At 37.3% G+C, this 25,778-nt stretch overlaps 1 protein-coding gene across 1 annotated transcript in view; it reads left to right on the top strand.

Moving 5' to 3' along the window:
* The window catches only part of DGKQ (diacylglycerol kinase theta), a 539,130-nt gene that overhangs the window by 44,198 nt on the left and 469,154 nt on the right, over window positions 1–25,778 (top strand). Inside the window, exon 2 of the mRNA XM_053702740.1 lies at window positions 19,915–19,994. Coding sequence (XP_053558715.1) covers window positions 19,915–19,994 — 80 coding nt within the window. The remainder of the gene's footprint in view (window positions 1–19,914; window positions 19,995–25,778) is intronic.

The following is a 25,778-nucleotide window of genomic DNA, read 5'->3' as shown; positions in this document are numbered from 1 at the left end:
AGAGAAAATCACTCAATAGACCAGCGCCATATATGTATAGCCACCAATCTCTAGCTAGTTTCCAGCAGCACATTGCTGCTCTTGACCTTACCTAAATATTCTCTTAAAAAGGATATCAACCAAGAGAACAGCAAATTTAATAGAAGTCAATGGGAATGTTTTAAATTGCATTCTCTCTCTTAATCCTGAGTTTCATTTTGAATTTACTATGTCTTAAAGGAAACACAAACCGTGAGATGTTGTTTTATCAAAGTAATAGTTAAAACCTTCATATTTACAAGCTAGACCCTGGGTTATATGTGACCTTCAACCTCTCCCAAAATATATATTGTCTGTGTCTGAACCAAACAACTTTTTTTTGTTTTTAGCATTTGTATTGGGACTGCGTGCCACCTCAAAACAATTCTGTTTGGCACATGAAAATGTGATATCATGCACAAAGCATTTGCCGTTGTTCCAACACTACCTTTCCCAGTATTTACTATTCAACTATCTAATATATATAAATATATATATGTGCGTGTGTGTGTATGTATATGTGTGTATGTGTATGTATGTGTATATATATATATATATATATATATATATATATATATATATATATATATATATATATATATATATATATATATATATATACATACATACATACATACATACATACATACATACATACATACATACATACATACATACACACACACAGTCTTATGCAAAAGTTTAGGCACCCCTGACAATTTCCATGATTTTCATTTATAAATAATTGGGTGTTTGGATCAGCAATTTCATTTTGATCTATCAAATAACTGAAAGACACAGTCATATTTCAGTAGTGAAATGAGGTTTATTGGATTAACAGAACATGTGCAATATGCATCAAAACGAAATTAGACAGGTGCGTAAATTTGGGCACCCCAACAGAAATATTGCATCAATATTTAGTAGAGCCTCCTTTAGCAGAAATAACAGCCTCTAGACGCTTCCTATAGCATGTAATGAGTGTCTGGATTCCGGATGAAGGTATTTTGGACCAATCCTCCTTGCAAAACATCTCCAGTTCAGTTAGGTGTGATGGTTGCTGAGCATGGACAGCCCGCTTCAAATCGCCCCACAAATTTTCAATGATATTCAGGTCTAGGGACTGGGTTAGCCATTCCAGAACATTGTGCTTGTTCCTCTGCATAAATGCCAAAGTAGATTTTGAGCAGTGTTTTGTGTCGTTGTCTTGTTGAAATATCCAGCCCCGGTGTAACTTCAACTTTGTGACTGATTCCTCAACATTATTCTCAAGTATCTGCTGATATTGAGTGGAATCCATGCGACCCTCAACTTTAACAAGATTCCCAGTACCGGCACTGGACACACAGCCCCACAACATGATGAAACATTCACCAAATTTTACTGTGGGTAGCAAGTGTTTGTCTTGGAACGCTGTGTTCTTTTGCTGCCATGCATAACTCCCCTTGTTATGACCAAATAACTCAATCTTTGTTTCATCAATCCACAGCACCTTCTTTCAAAATGAAGCTGGCTTGTCCAAATGTGCGTTTGCATACCTCAAGCGACTCTGTTTGTGGCGTGTGTGCAGAAAAGGCTTCTTCCGCATCACTCTCCCATACAGCTTCTCCTTGTGCAAAGTGCGCTGAATTGTTGAACGATGCACAGTGACATCTGCAGCAAGATGATGTTGTAGGTCTTTGGAGGTGGTCTGTGGGCTGTTTCTTACCGTTCTCACCATCCTTTGCCTCTAGGATATTTTACTTGGCCTGCCACTTCTGGCCTTAACAAGAACTGTGCCTGTGGTCTTCCATTTCCTCACTATGTTCCTCACAGTGGACACTGACAGCCTAAATCTCTGCTATAGCTTTTTGTAGCCTTCCCCTAAACCATAATGTTGAACAATCTTTGTTTTCAGGTCATTTGAGAGTTGTTTTGAGGCCCCCATGTTTACACTCTTCACAGGAGAGTCAAAGAGAACAGCAAATTGCAATTGGCCACCTTAAATACCTTTTCTCATGATTGGATGCACCTGTCTATTAAATTCAAGGCTTAAATTGACAGTCAACACTAAAAATAAACTAGCTTGAATGCATTACTTACAACATGACTATTGCAAACATCCTTATTCACATCCTATAATCCAGACTGAATCGATTTTGTAAAAGAAAACAACTGCCGTTCTGAGCCTTTTGGGTAAAAAAACATGGCTCCATAACTCCTCCTCTCATCTTCTTCTTCCCCACGGCTAGTTTGAAACTCTGTAGTGCCCGCCAAAGATTCTAACAACTGACGCATGCGCAGAGTGTCCGTTTTTTTTTCTTCCACTGCAGGAAGAGGCGGGGATGTATTTTAGTGTTGCACCAGTCCCACGCTCTCCCGGAAGTTGCACGCTGCTCCTTTTCCTTTGTGCAGCTTTGGTTTTTATTTGGATATCAGTTCCAGGTAACTGTTTCTACATTCACAATGATAGGCGGAATTATCTGTGCAAGGACTGGAAGTGAGCTGTGTATGTGAGGCACAGTGTATTTTTGTAGTTTCTGGGTAGGATGTGCTGACTCTCAGCTGTGTAACTAACCAAGTCAGTAAATCGGCTATAGACTGATGTGTTATGTGTGTGTAATGTTGTTAGAGTATAACTGTATTAGTGTGTGTGTGTGTGTGTGTGTGTAACTGTGTCATCATATGTGGTATAAAACCGTGACTTTCAACGTAGAGTGAATTAGAGCGATCGACCTCCTCTGTCATACATTAGTACCCACCAATACCATAGACATCACGCCCGCCAAATGCTATTTAGATAGAGGGTCAACGAAAACAAAATAAATAATAAGTAACGGTTCATCAGTCAAAACAGCTTATCTTTCGCATCTAACCTGCACTGTGGGCTGCTGCAAAACAAGAGCTAATTTGAATGAAATACCTTATAAAAAATGCAAGTTATAAGTATCAAACTACCAAGGGTCATTAGATCATGCCAAGTTTCATTAAAATATAACCATCCATGCCAGCTGTAGTACCTTCTAGAGGGACATTCCAATTACTAGTCAATGCATTGTCAGAAAAACAGCTTGACCAGTTTAATTTTTTAATTCAGCAGTTTTGTAGTGACTAATAACAGCTACAAAATCACTGTAAAAGAGTACAACTGATCAATGGTACATGCAGATCTCAATAGTTGTTCTATGCAAAAGTCGGTACATAATGTAGTTTACTCAGAACTTAGTTTATTACACTGCATATGTGATACCCTGGCTCACCGTTAGTAAATTATAAAAACTATGATCATCAACAAAGATCAACACAGCATTTTGCTCACAAAATTGGTTAGTTAAAATAAGTAGCAAATACCTAAATGGGTAGATTGAAATAAAGGGGGAAAGTCTATCACATATATTACAAGTGTGTTCCTAATAGTAACCGTAGTACATCAAGAAAATTGCTACTGTAGAACACTTGCTACTATAAAAACATGGAATATAAAAACATCTCTTACCTGCTGTGCTGGTCCGTCGCTGAATAGGGAACCTTTACACAGTTCCGGGTATAAAGAGGCAGATACTGATGCACCATACGATTTACGCATGCGCAATTGGGTGTGAACATTTAGGAGTCGTCGTGGCCGACACTCCTGTGATTTGCAGTTAGAATCAGCCTGAGAGTGACGTCAACATAGGAGGAGTTTAGTATCGTTTTTTTGCTTAGAACGGCAGTTGTTTTTTTTTTTTTTTTTAAAAAAAATCGATTCAGTCTGCATTATAGGATGTGAATAAGGATGTTTGCAATAGTCGTGTTGTAAGTAATGCATTCAAGCTAGTTTATTTTTAGTGTTGACTGTCCCTTTAATTGGCTCACCAATCCAATTGTGTGTTCCAATTAATCAGTGCATGGTAGTTACAGGTATTCAAATCAACAAAATGACAAGAGTGCCCAAATTTATGCACCTCTCTAATTTCGTTTGGATGCATATTGCACATTTTCTGTTAATCTAATTAACCTAATTTCACTACTGAAATATTACTGTGTCCTTCAGTTATTTGATAGATCAAAATGAAATTGCTGATCCAAACATCCAATTATTTATAAATGGAAATAATGGAAATTGTCAGGGGTGCCTAAACATTTGCATACAACTGTGTGTGTGTGTGTCTGTGTATGTGTGTATATGTGTATGTATGTATATGTATGTGTGTGTGTATATATATATATATATATATATATATATACATACACTAGGGTGCTGTCATGGTAATTCTTAGAAAGTTGTATGTTAAAAGCACTCACTGGACTTTAGTCATCTCTGGAAAAAGCATTTTCTGGCTAGAAGAAGGGTATTGTTCTTATCCCGAAGCGTCACACTCACACACCACTCGGCTAAAATCTAAAACGTTAGTAAGCTAAAATGAGATAATATTCAATTTTTTAATGTTAGTTGTACAAATTATAATTAAATCAATTTATGTTAAATTATGCTGTTACGTTGTGCATTGGACAGCTTACTTAGCCTTTATAAATAACAGAACATGTTTACACTTTTCTGTGGGGAACACTATGAAATATATATATAATCACTACTCAGTAAGATTCTATTTAAATCATGGTTTTCTACATAAAGGTTTCATTTTTTGAAATAATAACTTTTCAGATTATTTTCCAGTTCTATCAGAATATTACTGATTTAGTTATATAATAGTAGAATGAAGAAACCCAGTGATAAAGATAGCGCTAATAAACACTTAGCATAATTTTCTGTGTGCCGTAGCACTAGTTGTGTGCAATATAATATGTATAATGGCCACCATAGGAGGGGAACAGAGGTAACTCACTTTCGCCGCTGGAGTGGATTCACGTCAAAGGACCACTGAAACTCACCAACCCGGAAACCTTGTGCTGTGTGAAGTTGGGACGGCGTCTCTCTCACTTCATGACTGTGCAGCTCACAAGTTGTCTCCGGTGCGTCTTCCGTGTTCTTCGGCTACCTCTTACGTCACAGTCACGTGACCTACCCTCTGGCCAATGATCAGCACAATATACCTGCTCCAAAACACTGCTACGATAGCGGCTGTTTTGTCCTGATAGATACTGGAATGAAGGAACTGGAAAAAGTTAGTAATCCGACACTGGTATTTAGATAAAATCCATATCTTTATTTTTAGTCAAACGTTTAAAAGCTTAGAAGGAAACAGCAGTTACTGTCGATGGGACTGGCATTCACAGGCATAGCACTGTCAGGCTTACGCGTTTCGGATTAGATCTGTAGTCATAGCCTCAGGCTATGACTATGTGCAGAATTATGTAACATTATTTTTTTTATGTACATTTACTGTCCCTTTTAATAATAACAATTTCGTTTTATTGAACTAAAACAATAACATTAAAGGTATCCTTTTTTTTATTGCTCGTCCCTCCCTCCTCAACTTATGCAATTTGCGTAAAGTCTATTTTCAATGGGACTTCAATAGCGCCGGTATTACACTTTTTTTTTTTAAGGCCAAAATGTGAGCGTTACAGCCTATCCCGCAAGATTCGTAACGCATTCTAAAGTCAGTAGTTATGAGTTTTACACTACAAAGCTGTAGCATAAAACTCATAACTTAAGTGTTAAAAAGTACACTAGCACCGATAAACTACCTATTAACCCCTAAACCGAGGCCCTCCCACATCCCAAACACTAAAATAAAATTATTAACCCCTAATCTGGCACTCCCGCATCGTAAACCCTAGTTAAATATTATTAACCCCTAATCTGCTGTCCCTAACATTGCCGCCACCTACCTACATTTATTAACCCCTAATCTACCACCCCCAACGTCACTATACTATATTTATTAATCCCTAAACCTCTAGTCTAACCCTAACACCCCCTAATTTAAATATAATTAAAATAATTCTAAATAAAACCTACAATTAATAACTTAATAATTCCTATTTAAAACTAAATACTTGCCTATAAAATAAACCCTAAGCTAGCTGCAATATAACTAATAGTTACATTGTATCTAGCTTAGGGTTTATTTTTATTTTACAGGCAAGTTTGTATTTATTTTAACTAGGTAGAATAGTTACTAAATAGTTATTAACTATTTAATTACTACCTAGCTAAAATAAATACAAATTTACCTGTAAAATAAAACCTAACCTGTCTTACACTAAAACCTAACCTTACACTACAATTAAATAAATGAACTAAATTAAATACAATTACCTAAATTACAAAAACAAACACTAAATTACACAAAATAAAAAACAAATGACAAGATATTTAAACTAATTACACCTAATCTAACAGCCCTATCAAAATAAAAAAGCCCCCCCCCCCAAAAAAAATTAAAAAAACCCTAGCCTAAACTAAACTACCAATAGCCCTTAAAAGGGCCTTTTGTGGGGCATTGCCCCAAAGAAATCAGCTATTTTACCTGTAAAAAAAAAATGCAAACAACTCCCCAACAGTAAAACCCACCACCCACACAACCAACCCCCCAAATAAAACCCTAACTAAAAAGACCTAAGCTCCCCATTGCCCTGAAAAGGGCATTTGGATGGGCATTGCCCTTAAATGGGCATTAAGCTTTATTGCAGCCCAAAGCCCTAACCTAAAAATAAAACCCACCCAATAAACCCTTAAAAAACCTAACACTAACCCCTGAAGGTCCACTTAAAGTTTTGAAGAGCCGACATTCATCCTCAACGAAGCCTGGAGAAGTCCTCAGTGAAGCGGCAAGAAGTCCTCAACGAAGCCGGAGAAGTCTTCCTCCAGACAGGCAGAAGTCTTCATCAAGACGGCATCTTCTATCTTCATCCATCTTGCGCGGAGCGGGTCCATCTTCAAGACATCCGGCGCAGAGCATCCTCTTCTGCCGACGACTACCCGACGAAAGAAGGTTCCTTTAAGTGACGTCATCCAAGATGGCGTCCCTTAGATTCCGATTGGCTGATAGAATTCTATCAGCCAATCGGAATTAAGGTTGAAAAAATCCTATTAGCTGATGCAATTAGCTAATAGGATTGAGCTCGCATTCTATTGGCTGTTTCAATCCCTGTAGGTTTTCTTTAGATTTATTTAAATTATATTTAAGTTAGGGGGTGTTAGGGTTAGACTTAGGTTTAGGGGTTAATAAATATAGTATAGTGGCGGCGACGTTGGGGGTGGCAGATTAGGGGTTAATAATTGTAGGTAGATGGCGGAGATGTTAGGGGCGGCAGATTAAGGGTTTATAATATTTAACAAATTTTTTTGTTGTGGGAGTGCGATGGTTTAGGGGTTAATATGTTTATTATAGTGGCAGCGATGTCTGGAGCGGCAGATTAGGGGTTAATAAGTATAATGCAGCTGTCGGCGATATCGGGGGCGGCAGATTAGGGGTTAATAAATGTAAGATTAGGGGTGTTTAGACTCGGGGTTTATGTTAGGGTGTTAGGTGTAAACATAAAATGTGGTTCCCCATAGGAATCAATGGGGCTGCTTTTCTGAGCTTTACGCTGCTTTATTGCAGGTGTTAGGCTTTTTCTCAGCCGGCTCTCCCCATTGATGTCTATGGGGAAATCGTGCACAAGCACGTACAACCAGCTCACCGCTGACTTAAGCAGCGCTGGTTTTGGAGTGTGGTATGGAGCTCAATTTTGCTCTACGCTCACTTCTTGCCTGTTAACGCCGGGTTTATAAAAAGTTAGCACTGCACCCCTCTTACCGCAAAACTCGTAATCTGGCCGATTGATTCTTATTCACCTGGAAAAACAAACACACACATTTCTAGGCAATAAATGGCACACACACACTGCTAGGCAATAAATGACACACAAACACACTGCTAGGCAATAAATGACACACAAACACACTGCTAGGCAATAAATGACACACAAACACACTGCTAGGCAATAAATGAGACACACACACTGCTAGGCAATAAATGGCACACACAAACACACACACACACACTGCTAGGCAATAAATGAGACACACAAACACACACACACACACACACTGCTAGGCAATAAATGAGACACACACACACAATGCTAGGCGATAAATTACACACACACACTGCTAGGCAATAAATGGCACACACAAACACACACACACACACTGCTAGGCAATAAATGGCACACACAAACACACTCACACTGCTAGGCAATAAATGGCAGGCACACACACACACACACTGCTAGCCAATAAATGGCAGGCACACACACACACACTGCTAGCCAATAAATGGCAGGCACACACACACACACTGCTAGCCAATAAATGGCAGGCGCACACACACACACACACACACACTGCTAGGCAATAAATGGCAGGCGCACACACACACACACACTGCTAGGCAATAAATGGCAGGCACACACACACTGCTAGGCAATAAATGGCACACACACACTGCTAGGCAATAAATGGCACACACAAACACACACACTGCTAGGCAGTAAATGGCAGGCACACACACACATACTGCTAGGCAATAGATGGCAGGCACACACACACATACTGCTAGGCAATAAATGGCAGGCACACACACACTGCTAGGCAATAAATGGCAGGCACACACACACACTGCTAGGCAATAAATGGCAGACACGCACACACACACACACACACACACACACATACTGCTAGGCAATAAATGGCAGGCACACACACACTGCTAGGCAATAAATGGCACACACAAACACACACACTGCTAGGCAGTAAATGGCAGGCACACACACACATACTGCTAGGCAATAAATGGCTGGCACACACACACATACTGCTAGGCAATAAATGGCAGGCACACACACACTGCTAGGCAATAAATGGCAGGCACACACACACACTGCTAGGCAATAAATGGCAGACACGCACACACACACACTGCTAGGCAATAAATGGCGCACACACACACTTCTAGGCAATACATTAATCCTGGTCATTTTGATGTTGTATACAGTAGCTGAATTTGTGACATCCTGGCCGTTTAACTATTTCATCTGCTCTACTGTTCACCAAGTGTGTTTACGCAGGTATTATTGCACATGAACATTTTCACACATATTGTAGCTATGAAGGGGCAGATGACAGCTAAACAGTTTGGATTCTGGCCCAATTACGCACTTTCTAGTTTGCTCTGACTCATTCAGTAATGTAAAAATAACCTCATCTTACATAGTTTTTGCATAAGTCTTATGACTGCATAAATTCTCCTCCTGCGAATCATGATTAAACAAACTACCTATCTCAGGTTATTTATTAGTCAAAACAGTTTGACTGCAATATCCGGATTTAAATAGGTAGGTAGTAAAATGATGAATTGTGATGATGTATTCTGTTATAAAGAGGATGCTGAGACTTGCAGCAATATAAGGTGTGTTTTGTTAAGGTCTGTGTACTAACTCAGCAATCACTGCTTGTCATGACAAAGGCACTTCAGGGTTAGAACTGAGCAAGATTCACTTATTAACCTTTTCCTTGCCGATACATATAGCAGATGAATAAAAAAAAAAATCTTCCTATATTTAAAGGGGCACTAAACTTCTTGTAATTAGAGTATGTTTCTGTTGTCTTGTTATAGAATAACTAACATATCTGTCAAGTCTAAACATTGAAAAAACTATTTGTCTTGTTTGCAGCAATTTTTTTTCTTTTCATTAGCCAAACTCTTCCCGCTGCTTATGTTGAGGAGCTAGTGCTGGAAAAAATCTGCAGACAACAAGCCAAGCCACTGCCATTATGTTAATAGAAAGTTCATTGTTTTGCTTTTGTTATCAGTTAAAAACAATTAGTAAAACATATGGAGCATGGTTAGCCTTGAGTCTGCAGCGTGCACTTCAAGTTCTGAGAATTAGAAAATCCACAAGTTACAGATCTTAGTTACTTGAAAAGGGGATAAAACAAATAGGTATATTTTAAAGTTGTTTTACACTGCATAACTAAACATTTGAGATATATATATATATATATATATATATATATATATATATAAATTTCAAAGTCTTTACTGTCCCTTTATCATTTAAGTATATTAAGACTAATGTGACAATAAAATTTTCTCTCTCGGCTAGTTGGTTTTGTATACGTGTGCGTGCTCATATATTCCTTGCATTCTGTCTCAACTGCTCCCTACGTCCTCCCTTTAGCCCGTAAGCTCACAAGCCCAGCAGTTGCCTAACGGGGTATTTATCAGATGCTCAGACCTCAGCACGTTACCTTTTGTGTAATTGTCTTGGTAAAATGGTAAATATTGCTCTGTCACCATGCACTAAAGCACTTTAGTATGCTAGCACTTTATATAAAACTGTAAAAGATCCTCTAGTATGCTAGCACTTTATATAAGACTGTAAAATAACACCTCTCTAGTATGCTAGCACTTTATATAAGACTGTAAAATAACACCTCTCTAGTATGCTAGCACTTTATATAAGACTGTAAAAGAACACCTGTAGTATGGTAGCACTTTATATAAGACTGTAAACGAACCTCTAGTATGCTAGCACTTTATATAAGACTGTAACAGAACCTCTAGTATGTTAGCACTTTATATAAGACTGTAAAATAACCTCTAGTATGCTAGCACTTTATATAAGACTGTAACAGAACCTCTAGTAGGCTAGCACTTTATATAATACTGTAAAAGAACCTCTAGTATTCTAGCAATTTATATAAGACTGTAAAATAACCTCTAGTATGCTAGCACTTTATATAAGACTGTAAAATAACCTCTAGTATTTTAGCACTTTATATAAGACTGTAAAAGAACCTCTAGTATGCTAGCACTTTATATAAGACTGTAAAATAACCTCTAGTATTTTAGCACTTTATATAAGACTGTAAAAGAACCTCTAGTATGCTAGCACTTTATATAAGACTGTAAAAGAACCTCTAGTATGCTAGCACTTTATATAAGACTGTAAAATAACCTCTAGTATGCTAGCACTTTATATAAGACTGTAACAGAACCTCTAGTATTCTAGCACTTTATATAAGACTGTAACAGAACCTCCAGTATGCTAGCACTTTATATAAGACTTTAAAAGAACCTCTAGTATGCTAGCACTTTATATAAGACTGTAACAGAACCTCTAGTATTCTAGCACTTTATATAAGACTGTAAAATAACCTCTAGTATGCTAGCACTTTATATAAGACTGTAAAATAACCTCTAGTATGCTAGCACTTTATATAAGACTGTAAAATAACCTCTAGTATGCTAGCACTTTATATAAGACTGTAACAGAACCTCCAGTATGCTAGCACTTTATATAAGACTTTAAAAGAACCTCTAGTATGCTAGCACTTTATATAAGACTGTAAAATAACCTCTAGTATGCTAGCACTTTATATAAGACTGTAACAGAACCTCTAGCATGCTTGCATTTTATATAGACTGTAAAAGAACCACTAGTATGCTAGCACTTTATATAAGACTGTAACAGAACCTCTAGTAAGCTAGCACTTTATATAAGACTGTAAAAGAACCTCTAGTATGCTAGCACTTTATATAAGACTGTAACAGAACCTCTAGTATGCTAGCACTTCATATAAGACTGTAAAATAACCTCTAGTATGCTAGCACTTTATATAAGGCTGTAAAATAACCTCTAGTATGCTAGCACTTTATATAAGATTATAACAGAACCTCTAGTATGCTAGCACTTTATATAAGACTGTAAAATAACCTCTAGTATGCTAGCACTTTATATGACTGTAACAGAACCTCTAGTATGCTTGCACTTTATATGACTGTAACAGAGCCTCTAGTATGCTAGCACTTTATATAAGACAGTAAAATAACCTCTAGTATTCTAACATTTTATATAATACTGTAAAAGAACCTCCAGTATGCTAACACTTTATATAAGACTGTAAAAGAACACCTCTAGTATGCTAGCACTTTATATAAGACTGTAACAGAACCTCTAGTATGCTAGCACTTTATATAAGACTGTAACAGAACCTCTAGTATGCTTGCACTTTATATAAGACTGTAAAAGAACCTCTAGTATGCTATCACTTTATATAAGACTGTAACAGAACCTCTAGTATGCTAGCACTTTATATAAGACTGTAAAAGAACACCTCTAGTAAGCTCACAAGCCCAGCAGTTGCCTAACGGGGTATTTATCAGATGCTCAGACCTCAGCACGTTACCTTTTGTGTAATTGTCTTGGTAAAATGGTAAATATTGCTCTGTCACCATGCACTAAAGCACTTTAGTATGCTAGCACTTTATATAAAACTGTAAAAGATCCTCTAGTATGCTAGCACTTTATATAAGACTGTAAAATAACACCTCTCTAGTATGCTAGCACTTTATATAAGACTGTAAAAGAACACCTGTAGTATGGTAGCACTTTATATAAGACTGTAACAGAACCTCTAGTATGCTAGCACTTTATATAAGACTGTAACAGAACCTCTAGTATGCTAGCACTTTATATAAGACTGTAACAGAACCTCTAGTATGCTAGCACTTTATATAAGACTGTAAAATAACACCTCTAGTATGCTAGCACTTTATATAAGACTGTAACAGAACCTCTAGTATGCTAGCACTTTATATAAGACTGTAACAGAACCTCTAGTATGCTAGCACTTTATATAAGACTGTAACAGAACCTCTAGTATGCTAGCACTTTATATAAGACTGTAAAATAACACCTCTAGTATGCTAGCACTTTATATAAGACTGTAACAGAACCTCTAGTATGCTAGCACTTTATATAAGGCTGTAAAATAACCTCTAGTATGCTAGCACTTTATATAAGACTGTAACAGAACCTCTAGTATGCTAGCACTTTATACAAGACTGTAAAATAACCTCTAGTATGCTAGCACTTTATATTAGACTGTAACAGAACCTCTAGTATTCTAGCATTTTATATAAGGCTGTAAAATAACCTCTAGTATGCTAGCACTTTATATAAGACTGTAACAGAACCTGTAGTATGCTAGCACTTTATATAAGACTGTAAAAGAACCTCTAGTATGCTAGCACTTTATATAAGACTGTAAAATAACCTCTAGTATGCTAGCACTTTATATAAGACTGTAAAAGAACCTCTAGTATGTTAGCACTTTATATAAGACTGTAAAAATAACCTCTAGTATGCTAGCACTTTATATAAGACTGTAACAGAACCTCTAGTATGCTAGCACTTTATATGACTGTAAAAATAACCTCTAGTATGCTAGCACTTTATATAAGACTGTAAAAGAACCTCTAGTATGCTAGCACTTTATATAAGACTGTAACAGAACCTCTAGTATGCTAGCACTATATATAAGACTGTAACAGAACCTCTAGTAAGCTAGCACTTTATATAAGACTGTAACAGAACCTCTAGTATGCTAGCACTTTATATAAGACTGTAACAGAACCTGTAGTATGCTAGCACTTTATATAAGACTGTAACAGAACCTCTAGTATGCTAGCACTTTATATGACTGTAAAATAACCTCTAGTATGCTAGCACTTTATATAAGATTGTAACAGAACCTCTAGTATGCTAGCACTTTATATAAGATTGTAACAGAACCTCTAGTATGCTAGCACTTTAAGACTGTAAAATAAGTTTAATAGAAAAGTGTTTCTACAAGCCTTAGGGTAGAGGTGAAGGCTGAGGTGCATTCACAATAACAGTTTGCACCTTGATACAGAGCAATCAGGAACTTGCTTGTGAAACACATAATTTTTCTTTTACATGAATCGGAGCATACCATTTGAAAACAGCTTTCTGATTTACTTCTGCTTCATTCTTTTTGCATCCTTTGTTAAAGGAGCAGCAATGCACTGTTGGAAACTAGCTGAACACATCAGGTGAGTCAATAACAAGAGACATGCCTTTATCCACCAGTTCCAAGCTAGCTCCCAGTAGTGAATTGCTACTCCTGAGCATACCTTGGTATCCTTTTGTTGAAAAGCATACCAAGAGTAAATTAAATAACAAATGCATTGAAAAGTCAATTGAAATGTTTAATGCTGCATGCTCTATCTGAATAATGAAAGTTTAATTTTGACTTTACTGTCCCTTTGTGGTATTGTCCTAAGAGGTAGGTTATTTAAAGTGAATATAAAGTTGAACGTACTCTCTCACATCATAGGATATAATTTAAAAAATTAGGCAGACTTTCATTCATCAAATTTGTACTATTTATTGATATTCTCAGATTTTTACCATTTAATGCTCCAACGATAAGTGGCGTTCCTCCATATTGCTCAGTTGATTGACAGGTGGCGAATCTGCAATCCACTAACCGCTGTTTCCCCCTTGGGGTGTGACGTTTGTTCAAAGGAGCTGAATGCCTCGGAGGGGGAAACGATTAGTGTATTGCAGATTCGTCACCTGTAATTTAATTGAGCAATATAACTACACAAAAATCAAATATCCCATAGGTCGGCAGAGTAAGAAAACCTAAATGTCAGGGCCTCCCTGTGCACGTAGAGTCCAAAAAAGTATATTGCGATGAAATATAGGGACCTAATAGCGACTCCTAACCAGCACTTAACCATACCCTAATGCTGGTTGAGAGTCGCTATTTGGTCCCTATATTTCTTTTATTTATTTATATATATATATATATATATATATATATATATATATATATATATATATATATATATATATATATATATATATATATATATATATATACTGTATATATATCTTCTCTCTTCTCTCTCTATATCTTCTCTCTTCTCTTTCCTCTCTTTCCTCTCTTTCCTCTCTTTCCTCTCTCTCCCCTCTCTTTCCTCTCTCTCCCCTCTCTTTCCTCTCTCTCCCCTCTCTTTCCTCTCTCTCCCCTCTCTTTTCTCCCTCTCTTTTCTCCCTCTCCTCTCTCTCCTCTCTATCTTTTCTCTCCCCTCTCTTTTCTCTCTTTTCTATCTCTCCTCTCTCTCTCCCTCATTGCGCAGGAGCAGGGAATGTCAATCATCCCAAATGAGCGAGTTAAAATAATTAGTTTCGGGGGCGGAGCCAACTACCTAAGATGTCGGACGCATGCTGCAAGAGCTCTGGCTCTTAATTCCGATACTGAGGGTAAAAATCAGTTTATCATGAGATATTGCCACTCTACTAAAGATCCCTATAAGACGACTTCTTAAAGTACCCTGTTATCCAAGTTTGAGCGCTTATACTGCGCATTAATATCTAACTTTTACACATAAGAGGGTCACGGACATATAGCCTGCAGAAGCAGCGAACAAAAGCCGGCAAAGGACCAATATAAGATTCCCAGCTTACAACAATCGCAGGGCGAACTGGTTTTACTGTCCAGACCACTGAAACATACTGCTACAGAATTTATTTCAGTTGCGCCACTGCTGTATTCGGGCAAGAATATGGCGGCCATGGAAGATTGGGAATTGATTACTCTGGGCTATATCGAAGCCTCCCTCCAGTTAATGGAAGCATACCTAGGCCAGATCTCTGCTAAACCCACTCTTGCCTGTATGCCTACACCCCGGCTTAAGCAGAGCAACGGGCTGCATGAACCAAGTGGAAATATACAGGACATAGCTGCTGTGTGTATGGCCGAGGAGGAGGTAACACCTTATGCCGCGCAGCTGACTCGGCCAAAACAGATTCAGAAAAGGAGACTAATGCATAAACCGAGTCTCTGCTCCTCTAGTGTTACTAAACCTGGCGCTCCTGGTGCTGCTCGCATTTCTACAACGGCACTTACAATCAGTCTAAACTGCGACACGAACTTGCCTTACCTCTGTACAAAAAGGATGCCATCTTACAATACACAGCGTTTCAAATCTTGCAGGCCTGAGAGGATCGATCACGGAAGGCAACACCATAACTACGAGGGGCCAGTAGCTCACTACATTTTAGGTGGCGGGTCCCTGGTGGAACAAGAGCAGTATATTCCATGTGACCAGCGGATTGGAATTGGTTAATCTGGACATAGCATCTGTAATATCTGAACACTGGGACTCCTTTACAAATTTCTTTATGGCAATGTTTCCCTTGTTTGGATTAGACTGTCCTGAGCACCCCATACGATAAGCGTTAATGCTGTTAAAAATTGTTTATATTAGTATACACATATTTGGCTTTAGCGATCAACAACAGTACTCTCCCCATATGTATAAGCTGTTTATTTAATATTGAGTCTCTTGGCATAACTTATGTTTATATATTTTCTGCAGATGTGTAATTACAGCCGTCTTATACAGTTTATTCTAAGCATGACTTACATTCAAGTAGGTTTGGCCTAAACTACATATCACTAGAGACTTCCTCAAGAATATTAACTATATATATATTGAAGACACTGCTGTGGCCTAATTATTTATAGATGTCAGCAGTGACACCTCACGCTTCCTGATATGAATAGCTGGGAACCCCCATATCCTTCAACCTATTTAATCTGGGGCTCTACAGCTCCACAAGCTGCAACTATGTGTTTACCCATGGAGTTTCTTTTTTTGCCTTTACTGGGATTCCTTTTTTCAAATTCAATGTTTGGTGTTGTTCCAAGTGATGGGCATACGTTCATATGCACAACTGTTTGTATTGTTTGCATAATTAATGTGTCCAGGAATATAAATGTTCCATTATGTTTACTGGATCCATCCCTTTTATTGTTATGATGTTTTCCCATTGTTGACATCTCCGCCTATAGCAGATCTTTTACTCATTTAAATGCGGGTGACAGTTTAAATAAGGTGTGTGCCTGTTGCTGGGCATAGGGCCCGTGCCTAGGCAGCAGAAGCACACTAATGTTTTATTCAGCGGCTTTGGCGCTTGTTCTCCCTATAGGAATCATCCCCTTATAGCATCTGCATTTTGTATTTTTCTGTGTATTTAATTACCTCTTCAGTTCCAGTGTGTAATTTTTTGGGGTGAGGAGACGCCTCCCTGTTCACTTATTTTTAAGGGCAAGACCCCCTTAGATAACTAGCTACTAATAATAATTCCTAATAGGTTTGAGCCTACCTACAGTAAGTTTTGTTCTCCTCCTCGTCCTAGATAGATACCAATCTCGGCGTGGAATAATGTTAACCCCTATTTTCTGTTTGTTGGCTCATTGATATATTGACTAATATACATATCAAAATCACGCCCAACCACAATTTGAAGTACAACATCAATCCAATACTCCAAGTATGTTCCTGTTGCAGGCTGGCCCTGCATTAACATTCCCATCATTTGGGATCTATATACTTACAACACTCATAATGCAGCGTTCCTATCTTGAGTAGCTAATCTATATTTACTTCTCCCCTAGTTCTCCACATGCTCTTGAGACTTTAATTAGAGTCATATTAAGTTTTACCCACCTAGTTTAAACAACCACCTATAGTAGTTAGCCCACTTACAACCTATTTCCTGAGCATCTGTTTGGCAAATTTAGAAGACAAGCTGACATCTCTTATCTACTTTTCGTAGGTAACTCATCACCTCCACCCCCCCACTCCACTTAATATGCCTCCCTTAAATGGGAGGACTGACTACGCGGTTTCTCTCATATATACCGCACCCTATATACCCTCCTTTCTAGCTAAATCTTGCAGGTTATCATTATACTCAGCTTTATTTTTTTTCTTACTTTATGCAAGATTGTCCAAATATATATATGCAAGTAATAAAATTATCCCTTTAGCACCTTACTTAGTTTACACACTATTCATATTAGTACGAGATAAAATTATAAAAAATTGAGGTTTATCAACGAGACCCACAAGTGGTTTCTTTTGTTAGCACATGCCTTCTTTTATCTTAAATGCTTGTGATGGTCCAAGAGCGGCCTTGGATTTTTTTTAAAAGGCATTTCAATATTTGGCATTCTATGTATCTCATGGTTGCATGATATGTAAATTGTTACACTTGCGTTTATTTTTTGTGTTTGTTTCCTCATTATTGTAACACTAAATCTTACTGTATGTGACACGCAATGCAAGAACCTGTTTTTATGACTATTGTATGCCTTTGAATATTCCTCAATAAAAATTATTATAAAAAAAAATAAAAAAAAATAATTAGTTTCTTCTTAAATTTGTAGCCGTGCTGCTCTGCAAATGCAGATTAATACATTTACCTCATTGTGAAGAAGACTTCATGTCCAACAACAATGCATCTCTTTACCTTAGTTTTTTTTTAGATATAAATAGATGCTCACATTTTCTAGAATATTGGACCAACCCATATATTAAGGGAGCTTTACACAAGCTGTGAGCAGTAAATAGTATTGGCAGTTAATAGTGAACATAATGATCTTTTAAGTAGAAGATGCGAGCACATATAATATCACAGACTGTCGGGTGGCACCTTTGCTGTCGATAAAATGGAATAATAAAGAGGTTGAGTATGGGGCCAGACTATAAGCTCCATATAGGGATATTTACAAGCTGAGCAGAGCTCTGTTAGTTGTGTAGAGATCCATTAGAATTGATTAGAGATGCTATAAATGGAGACACAGAAATGGCAGTAATAACGCAGCATGTCATATACACAAAGGGCATCTGAATAATAATAGGAAAGATAACCATAAAAGTAAAAACTTGGGAAATACGACAGAGAAGCACCGCAAAAAGGATCACTTCAAGAGGACACAATTTTGTTTTACTTATACTCACAATGCAGTCCTTGCTTGCAGCTGAGGTGCGCTTTCTATAACTACAGATAAATTAATGACCTTAGTATAAAAAACACTTATATCCCCTCTGTGTTGTGTTTATAATATCTAAATATGCTTCATGCACCAGCATTTTAAACATGTCTACTCACAGAGCAGCCAATGGCTAGTATCATGTAAGCATAGTAATTGCCAACAATGTAAAAGGCCCAGCCAACTCTCTCTGAGCAGACAAACTACAAAATGCTGGTGCATAAAGCATATATTTAGAAATGTTTTATGTGGACATGCACAGTAAAAGCTCTCACATGAACATATACACTTTTGCTCATGCAAATATATTGCAAAATGCTTCTATTTAAAAGATAAATGCACTACTGTTCATTTCAATTCTTGTGGAATGTCCCTTTAGGTACTCAAAAACACTATTGACACTAAATACGAACCCAGTAAGTTAGTGCCATATTGGTCCTAGCATGGTTATCTGATGCAGTAAAATATAAAACTAAAATAAAAATATTAGCTACATATATAACTCATTCCATTATGTGTGTAGTTTAGAAAGGAGCAGTTGGATATGAGGTACAGCTATGCTGCTAAATGAGCTTTCACACATATAGGACAGACATTACCATAAGGATTTTCAGAAAATGTAAAAAGGTAATGAATTCAGGAAGATTCTAAGGGCTCAATTTATCAAGCCTTTCTCCTCCCGCTGACTGCAGGTTTGCACAAGAGAACCTGCAGTCACGATTTATCAAGCTGTGATCATCAGACCGCTGCTTCCCTGCCCTCTTCTCCACATTTTGGGTGGAGAATTTAAATCTCCCCAGTCTCGTCCAACTGGGGAGATTGACCGCTCTTGCCTTCGTGTGATTGCCAGTGCGCGGGCAGGGAGCGGGATAGTGCTTGTGTGCTATATTAAATTCCGGCAGTGGTTTGCTGCCCGTCAGAGGAGAGCCCTAAAGTTTGTCATAGGTAGACAATCCTTATATGGGAAGATATCTAGCTAGAGTTACCTCTAAGTGCTTATATAACGGGCAGTACAATTATATATATAATGTTCTAATACAGAGGCAAAACGTGGAGGGGAGAATTATGTTTAGGCCTATTACAGGTCTCCATTTGAGCTGACCAGGAGCAAGCCGCTGAAGATATACAGCAAATAGGGAAAATTAATTTGCAAGATGTTGCCTTTGTTGTTAAAGCTGAGATGTGTTTGTTGCTGTAGCTTACTAATAATATTGATGCTGGAGGTGCTAGAAAATATGTCTGTTGAATTTCATAGAAGCAAAGTAAAATGAAAGCCAGTGAACTAATTGGCAAAATATTCTCTCTCTCTTTTTTCTTTCATACAGTGTGCAATTTTATGTCACATGAGAAGTGTTTGAAGCATGTGAAGACTCTCTGTGCTTGTATGGCCCCAAGCCTTGTAAGGGTAAGTTCTCTTGTAGGCTGATGTATTCAGTACAACTAAAATGTGTCTCATTATTTTTATATTTTGTAAGTTTCTGTATTAACTCATGTCTTTTTTCTTCTTCTTGCCTAAGACATGGAGAGTCCACTATGTCATCAATTACTTGTGGGAATATCACTCCTGGCTAGCAGGAGGAGGCAAAGAGCACCACAGCAAAGCTGTTTAGTGTCACTCCCCTCCCCATAATCCCCAGTCATTCTCTTTGCCTTTGTCAATGGAGGAGGTGAAGTTTGGTGTTTTTTTGCCTCTCTCTACAGTCTATTGTTCGGCCATCAGTGGCTCCATGTATGGAGGTAATTGAAATAAATAGATATCTCTAGCGCCAGATACGACTCCACAACTAGACCACAAAAAAAGTAAAATCAAATAGTGAGCAGTGGAAAAGCGCTAAAGGTAGCTCCTTTTAAAAAGGAGGTCTAGTAAGCTGAAGGGAGGATTTATAAGGGTTACACAAAAGTTTATTGAACAATATATTAAAAAAAACTCTATGGTATAGTTAGAGATAAAATTGATATAAAACTAAAAATATTATAGATTAAACAGTCCTACAGTATTAGATCTATCCACGCTAAAACTTAAATACATTCATACAAAGATATATCCTATATCAATCTTTTGTGAGGATGGATAGTAGCACAGGCTCCTTAAAAGACCGGGATTGATTTACATATGATTGATATTAAATTCATGCCATGATGTCCAAAAAAGATGTGTCCAAATTGTAAGTGTCCAAATTATAAGTATCCAAAGTAAGTCCAAATATAAATCCAAATGAGGAGAAAAAAACAAAACTCACAAAATGCAAAAGTGAAAAAAGTGAAAATATGTGCCAGCGTTCAAATAGGTGTACACCTAACAAATTCAAATGCCAAAAATATGAAAAATGAAAAATTGAAGAAAATATATTGAAAAATATATATAACTTAAATATCTTAAAAATATATATCTTAAAAATATAAAATATATTGAAAATATCTTCAAAATGTGAAAGAAATCTTAGTGCTAGTGTCCTAAGATGATAGTTGTCCTAATTACGATAATCTTCAAATGCCTTTGTTAACTTTTAATCAATGTTGATTCTCTGATGTGTGATAGTGAGTCTTCTAAGCTTTGTATGTCGGTCTCCTCTAAGTAGTATTCTATTTATTTTTAATGCTGGGGATCCATTTCTTGACATCCGAAGCCTTATGTAAGGCAGACAATCTAGGTCTTTCACTGTAAACTTCCTTGAGACGACCCTCCTCCTTCTCCTTTTGAAGGCTCTGGCTTCATATATTTGTATTAATGTATTTAAGTTTTATCGTCGACAGATCTAATACTGTAGGACTGTTTAATCTATAATATTTTTATATTTTTAGTTTTATATCAATTTTATCTCTAACTGCACCATAGAGTTTTTTTTACTATATTGGTCAATAAACTTTTGTCTAACCCTTATAAATCCTCCCTTCAGCTTACTAGCCCTCCTTTTACAAGGAGCTACCTTAAGCGCTTTTCCACTGCTCACTATTTGATTGTATGGAGGTAATTGGTCTGATGGTCACTTCCATGGACATCATTCCATTTGCTCAATTCCATTTGAGAGCTCTGCAGTTATGCATGCTCAGACAATGGAACGGAGATTATTTGGATCTGTCTCAGAGGATAGATCTAGATCAGTCGACAAGAGACTCTCTCCCATGGTGGCTTTCACAGGAGCATCTGTCTCAGGGCACATGCTTCCGGAGACCTTCCTGGGTGATTGTGACTACGGACGCCAGCCTGCTGGGCTGGGGAGCAGTCTGGGACTCGTTAAAGGTGCTGGGACTATGGACTCTGGAGGAGTCAGCACTCCCCATAAACATCTTGGAGTTGAGAGTGATTTACAATGCTCTGATGGCTTGGCCTTTGTTGTCCTTAGCCAGATTTATCAGGTTCCAGTCGGACAACATCACCTCAGTGGCTTACATCAACCACCAGTGAGCATGCTGTACACTCACTACTTTACATTGTAGCAAAGTGTAATTTCTTCAGTGTTGTCACATGAAAAGATATAATAAAATATTTACAAAAATGTGAGGGGCGTACTCACTTTTGTGAGATACTGTATATTTACAGACATATATACACATATAAATACATATGTATACATATATAGCAGTACATTGGAGACCTTTGCAGTTAAGTAGATGAAAACAGGAAAAAGCATATTTATGCTATATTCGTATTTAATAAAAGTTTAACTATGTATTTACTGTAAATATTTCAGCTTCCAATGTTCTGTACATAGCCGATTATTTTCTATGTATTTTTATAAATAGATATTCCCCTCTATCTCTATCTCTATCTCTCTCAGAGAGATGAAGGTTTAAGGGGGCATAGAGAGATCCCTTATAGTCACCTCATATATATCTGAACAGAAAGGGGTGTGGTAGTGCTATAGAGACTTAAATGGTGTGCAATAAATCACTAATTACAGTTGATACATATAAAATAGAGAACAACAAAGTAAGCAATCAGAGAACAGCAAAGTAAGCAATCTGTGTCAGAGAAGTCTGGTAGGTGTCCCACTTACTAGAAAGAAACCTCAATCTAATGAGGTAAGTTGCCACATCTGTGAGGGAGAGACCTCCGGTGTATCAATATTAGGTGGTGCTGTAAGTAATCGTATCCCTTCTTGGAGTATGGTACTTTCATGATTTCAGTCAGGGAGCATTCTTTATAGATCCTTTAAAAAACAGAGAAGGTACATACACACTGGGAACCACTGGCCCCTGGAATTTTACCCCTGGCTTCTAACTTTTTTGATTATTCTCCATGTATCTATATACAAATACCACTGTCTGGCTCCTAAAAGTATGCTGCAACCATTTCAGAAGGCTACGTTTTATAAATAGAGCGCAGATTTTATTGTATATTACTTTTTTGTTGCCATTTAATATTTTAAAGTTGAAAACAAATGTTACAAACCATACAGAAAATATTAACAAAAAACTATAATGGTGATTACCATTAAAAATATTTAGAAAATGAAGAGAGATTGCGCTCAAGAGACCACTTTTACTTTCAATTCGTAATACTAATGGTTAACCCGACTAGGGCAAACCCCTGCAATAAACCCCTTATCACTCACGCATAACTGTTAGCGCTTCACACCTAATTTGGCCCATAGTATGTTATAGGGACAGTAAAGTCACAATTAAACTTGTTTTGATTTAGCATAGTTTTTAAAAGACTTGTCAGTTTACTTATATTATCAAATGTTTTTTGTTCTCTTGTTATCCTTTGTTGAAAACCAAACCTAGGTAGACTCAGGTCTAGCAATGCACTAGTGGGCACTAGCTGGTGACTGTTGGCTGTGTATATATGTTTGAGCCTACTCTTCAGCAAAGGATACCAAGATGTCTGTTGGAAAGTTGATTAAAATCACATTCTGTCTGAAAAATGCAAGTTTAATTTTGTATTGTAAGAGTGCAGTTTACGCAATGTAGGGGGAGCGTTTAAGAATTGCTTTTCAAAGGCATCAGAACAATTCATTTTGTTTAGTGTGATATTTATTGCAAGCTGTAACCATACAAGGAGAAAATGATCTATCAAAAGGAAACTCTCAGTTCTCTTGGGTCTAACTTCATAGCAAGACATTACAATAGTTTAATTAAAAAAAAAATACAAACAAAATGAACCGGCATAGACTGTTGCGGATTTACAGCAGTGGCCCTTTTTTTTTTTTCTTCTTCAATAAATTGTTGTGTGATCATTTAAGATGAATCACTTGCACATCACACTTTTACATTTTCTCACATTAATTTAGCTGCTAATTTGATGGTGCTAATTTGACTGCGGTGTTTGCTAAATTGTTGAAGGTGTGAGCAAAAAAAGTGAATGAAAAATTAAAGCAAAATTAATGTTACAGTGGTAAAATTAATTAGTTTTCTTTCAAGCAAATAAAGAGCAACAAATATCCATTTTAAATTTTAAATTGACACTTGCAGGGAATTTGTGTCTGTGCACAAATGATACAGCTCACATGCTGCTTTGGGCAATGCCCACATTTTTATTGGTGAAGAGAGACAGCTCCCATTTAGCACATTCCAAAAAATGAATACTGTATTGTCAAATTCAATTGAGTAAAATAAGGAAAAACAAATATTTTGACTGTAGAGATTCCTTACTTACATTTTTCTACTCAATACATTTTGATAAAGTATTGAATTATGTACATTTTTTAACTAGTTTAACTTTTTTATATGTTTGTTAAAATAGTTTATTACTTCTGTACACAAGCGTATTGATTACTTATATTCAATTACGCCCATACTTTTGGTCACTTGAGTTGGTGATACATTACCATGATTAAACTCTTCCACATTTTGCAAAAAACAAAAACAAACTTTTATTATAGGTACAAATGCTGTGTCTATATCGAGAGAATGCTCTCTGTGTATTGTGATATGCAGAAGATTCAATTCAAATGCATGGCTGTCAGAATTATCCTCCTCCATACAATGCACCATTCTCTATGGTTCCCAAAGTATCCTAATCCCAAGTCGGCCCCACAACAGGAAAGAGCATAATTGGATCATAGCTATTGGATGTTTGGTGTGCATTGAATGGTGTGTCCCCGTTGTTGGTGGAGAAAAGTGTTAAAGGGATAGGTGAGTTTGTGCCACGGTATATGTATGTAGCCCTTGGCTTTCTCTCTAGGTTGTGATCAGACGTCTGTGACCCTCACAATTGTGCACACACACACACGCACATATATATATATATATATATATATATATATATCATTAAAGACCAATTAGAAGGTTATTATATGGTTTGCATGGCTAAATAATAATATACACTATATGGCCAAAAATATGTGGACACCTGACTATCACATTTGTGTGAGCATATTAGACATTTTATTACTTTGGAGTTACATGCCCCCCCCCCCCCCTCAAATCTCTTCTTGGATTAATTTCCACAAGATTTTGGCGTGTGTCTATAGAAATTTGTGCCCATTCAGCCAAAAGAGCATTTGTGAAATCAGGCACTGATGTTGGACAGGAAGGCCTAGCATGCAAACGGCATTTCAATTCATCCTAAAGGTGTTCAGTGGGGTTGAAGTCAGGGCTTTGTGTAGGCTACTCAAGTTCCTCCACATCAAACTTGTCAAACCATGTATTTAAGGACCTTTGTTTATGTATAAAGGCACAGTCCTGCTAAAAACAGGAAAGAACCTGCCCAAAACTATTGCCACAAAGTTGGAAGCACCCAATTGTCTAAACTACTAGAAAGTGAAGAGTGATTCATCACTCCAGAGAACACGTTCCTGTTGAGTCCAATGACAGCAGGCTTTACATTCGTACAGGAGCTTATAAGAATTCATCTTTTAATGACTGTCATTAAGTGCCTTAGGACATGCACCATACTCTGTACGGTGGCTGTGTCCTGGGCAGTGAGCCATTTTTGCCTACACCGACGTGACTGAACTATCTCTCCATGCTTCATGAGTGAGGCATTGCAGAAATGGCACAATGAATGATACCTCAGATTAGAGATCGTATCCTGTTGGTGATCATGCTGTTGCTGGATAGCCTTACATGCAGGTACATGACTGTTAATGTGTATACAATCACTGTGACAGCCGGTCACAGTGATTGTATACTGAAAATGGAACCTAGATACTAGCATGCTGCAATAGGTGCTGGTATCAGGCTCACCGGGCAATCACTGGATGCCTCATAAGTGAGGTAGTCCAGTAATACCCAGCCAGTCACA

This window comes from Bombina bombina, chromosome 2 (genome assembly GCF_027579735.1).
Source record: "Bombina bombina isolate aBomBom1 chromosome 2, aBomBom1.pri, whole genome shotgun sequence".
In the NCBI taxonomy this organism is placed as follows: Eukaryota; Metazoa; Chordata; class Amphibia; order Anura; family Bombinatoridae; genus Bombina; species Bombina bombina.
This window is presented reverse-complemented; position numbering and strand designations above follow the sequence as displayed.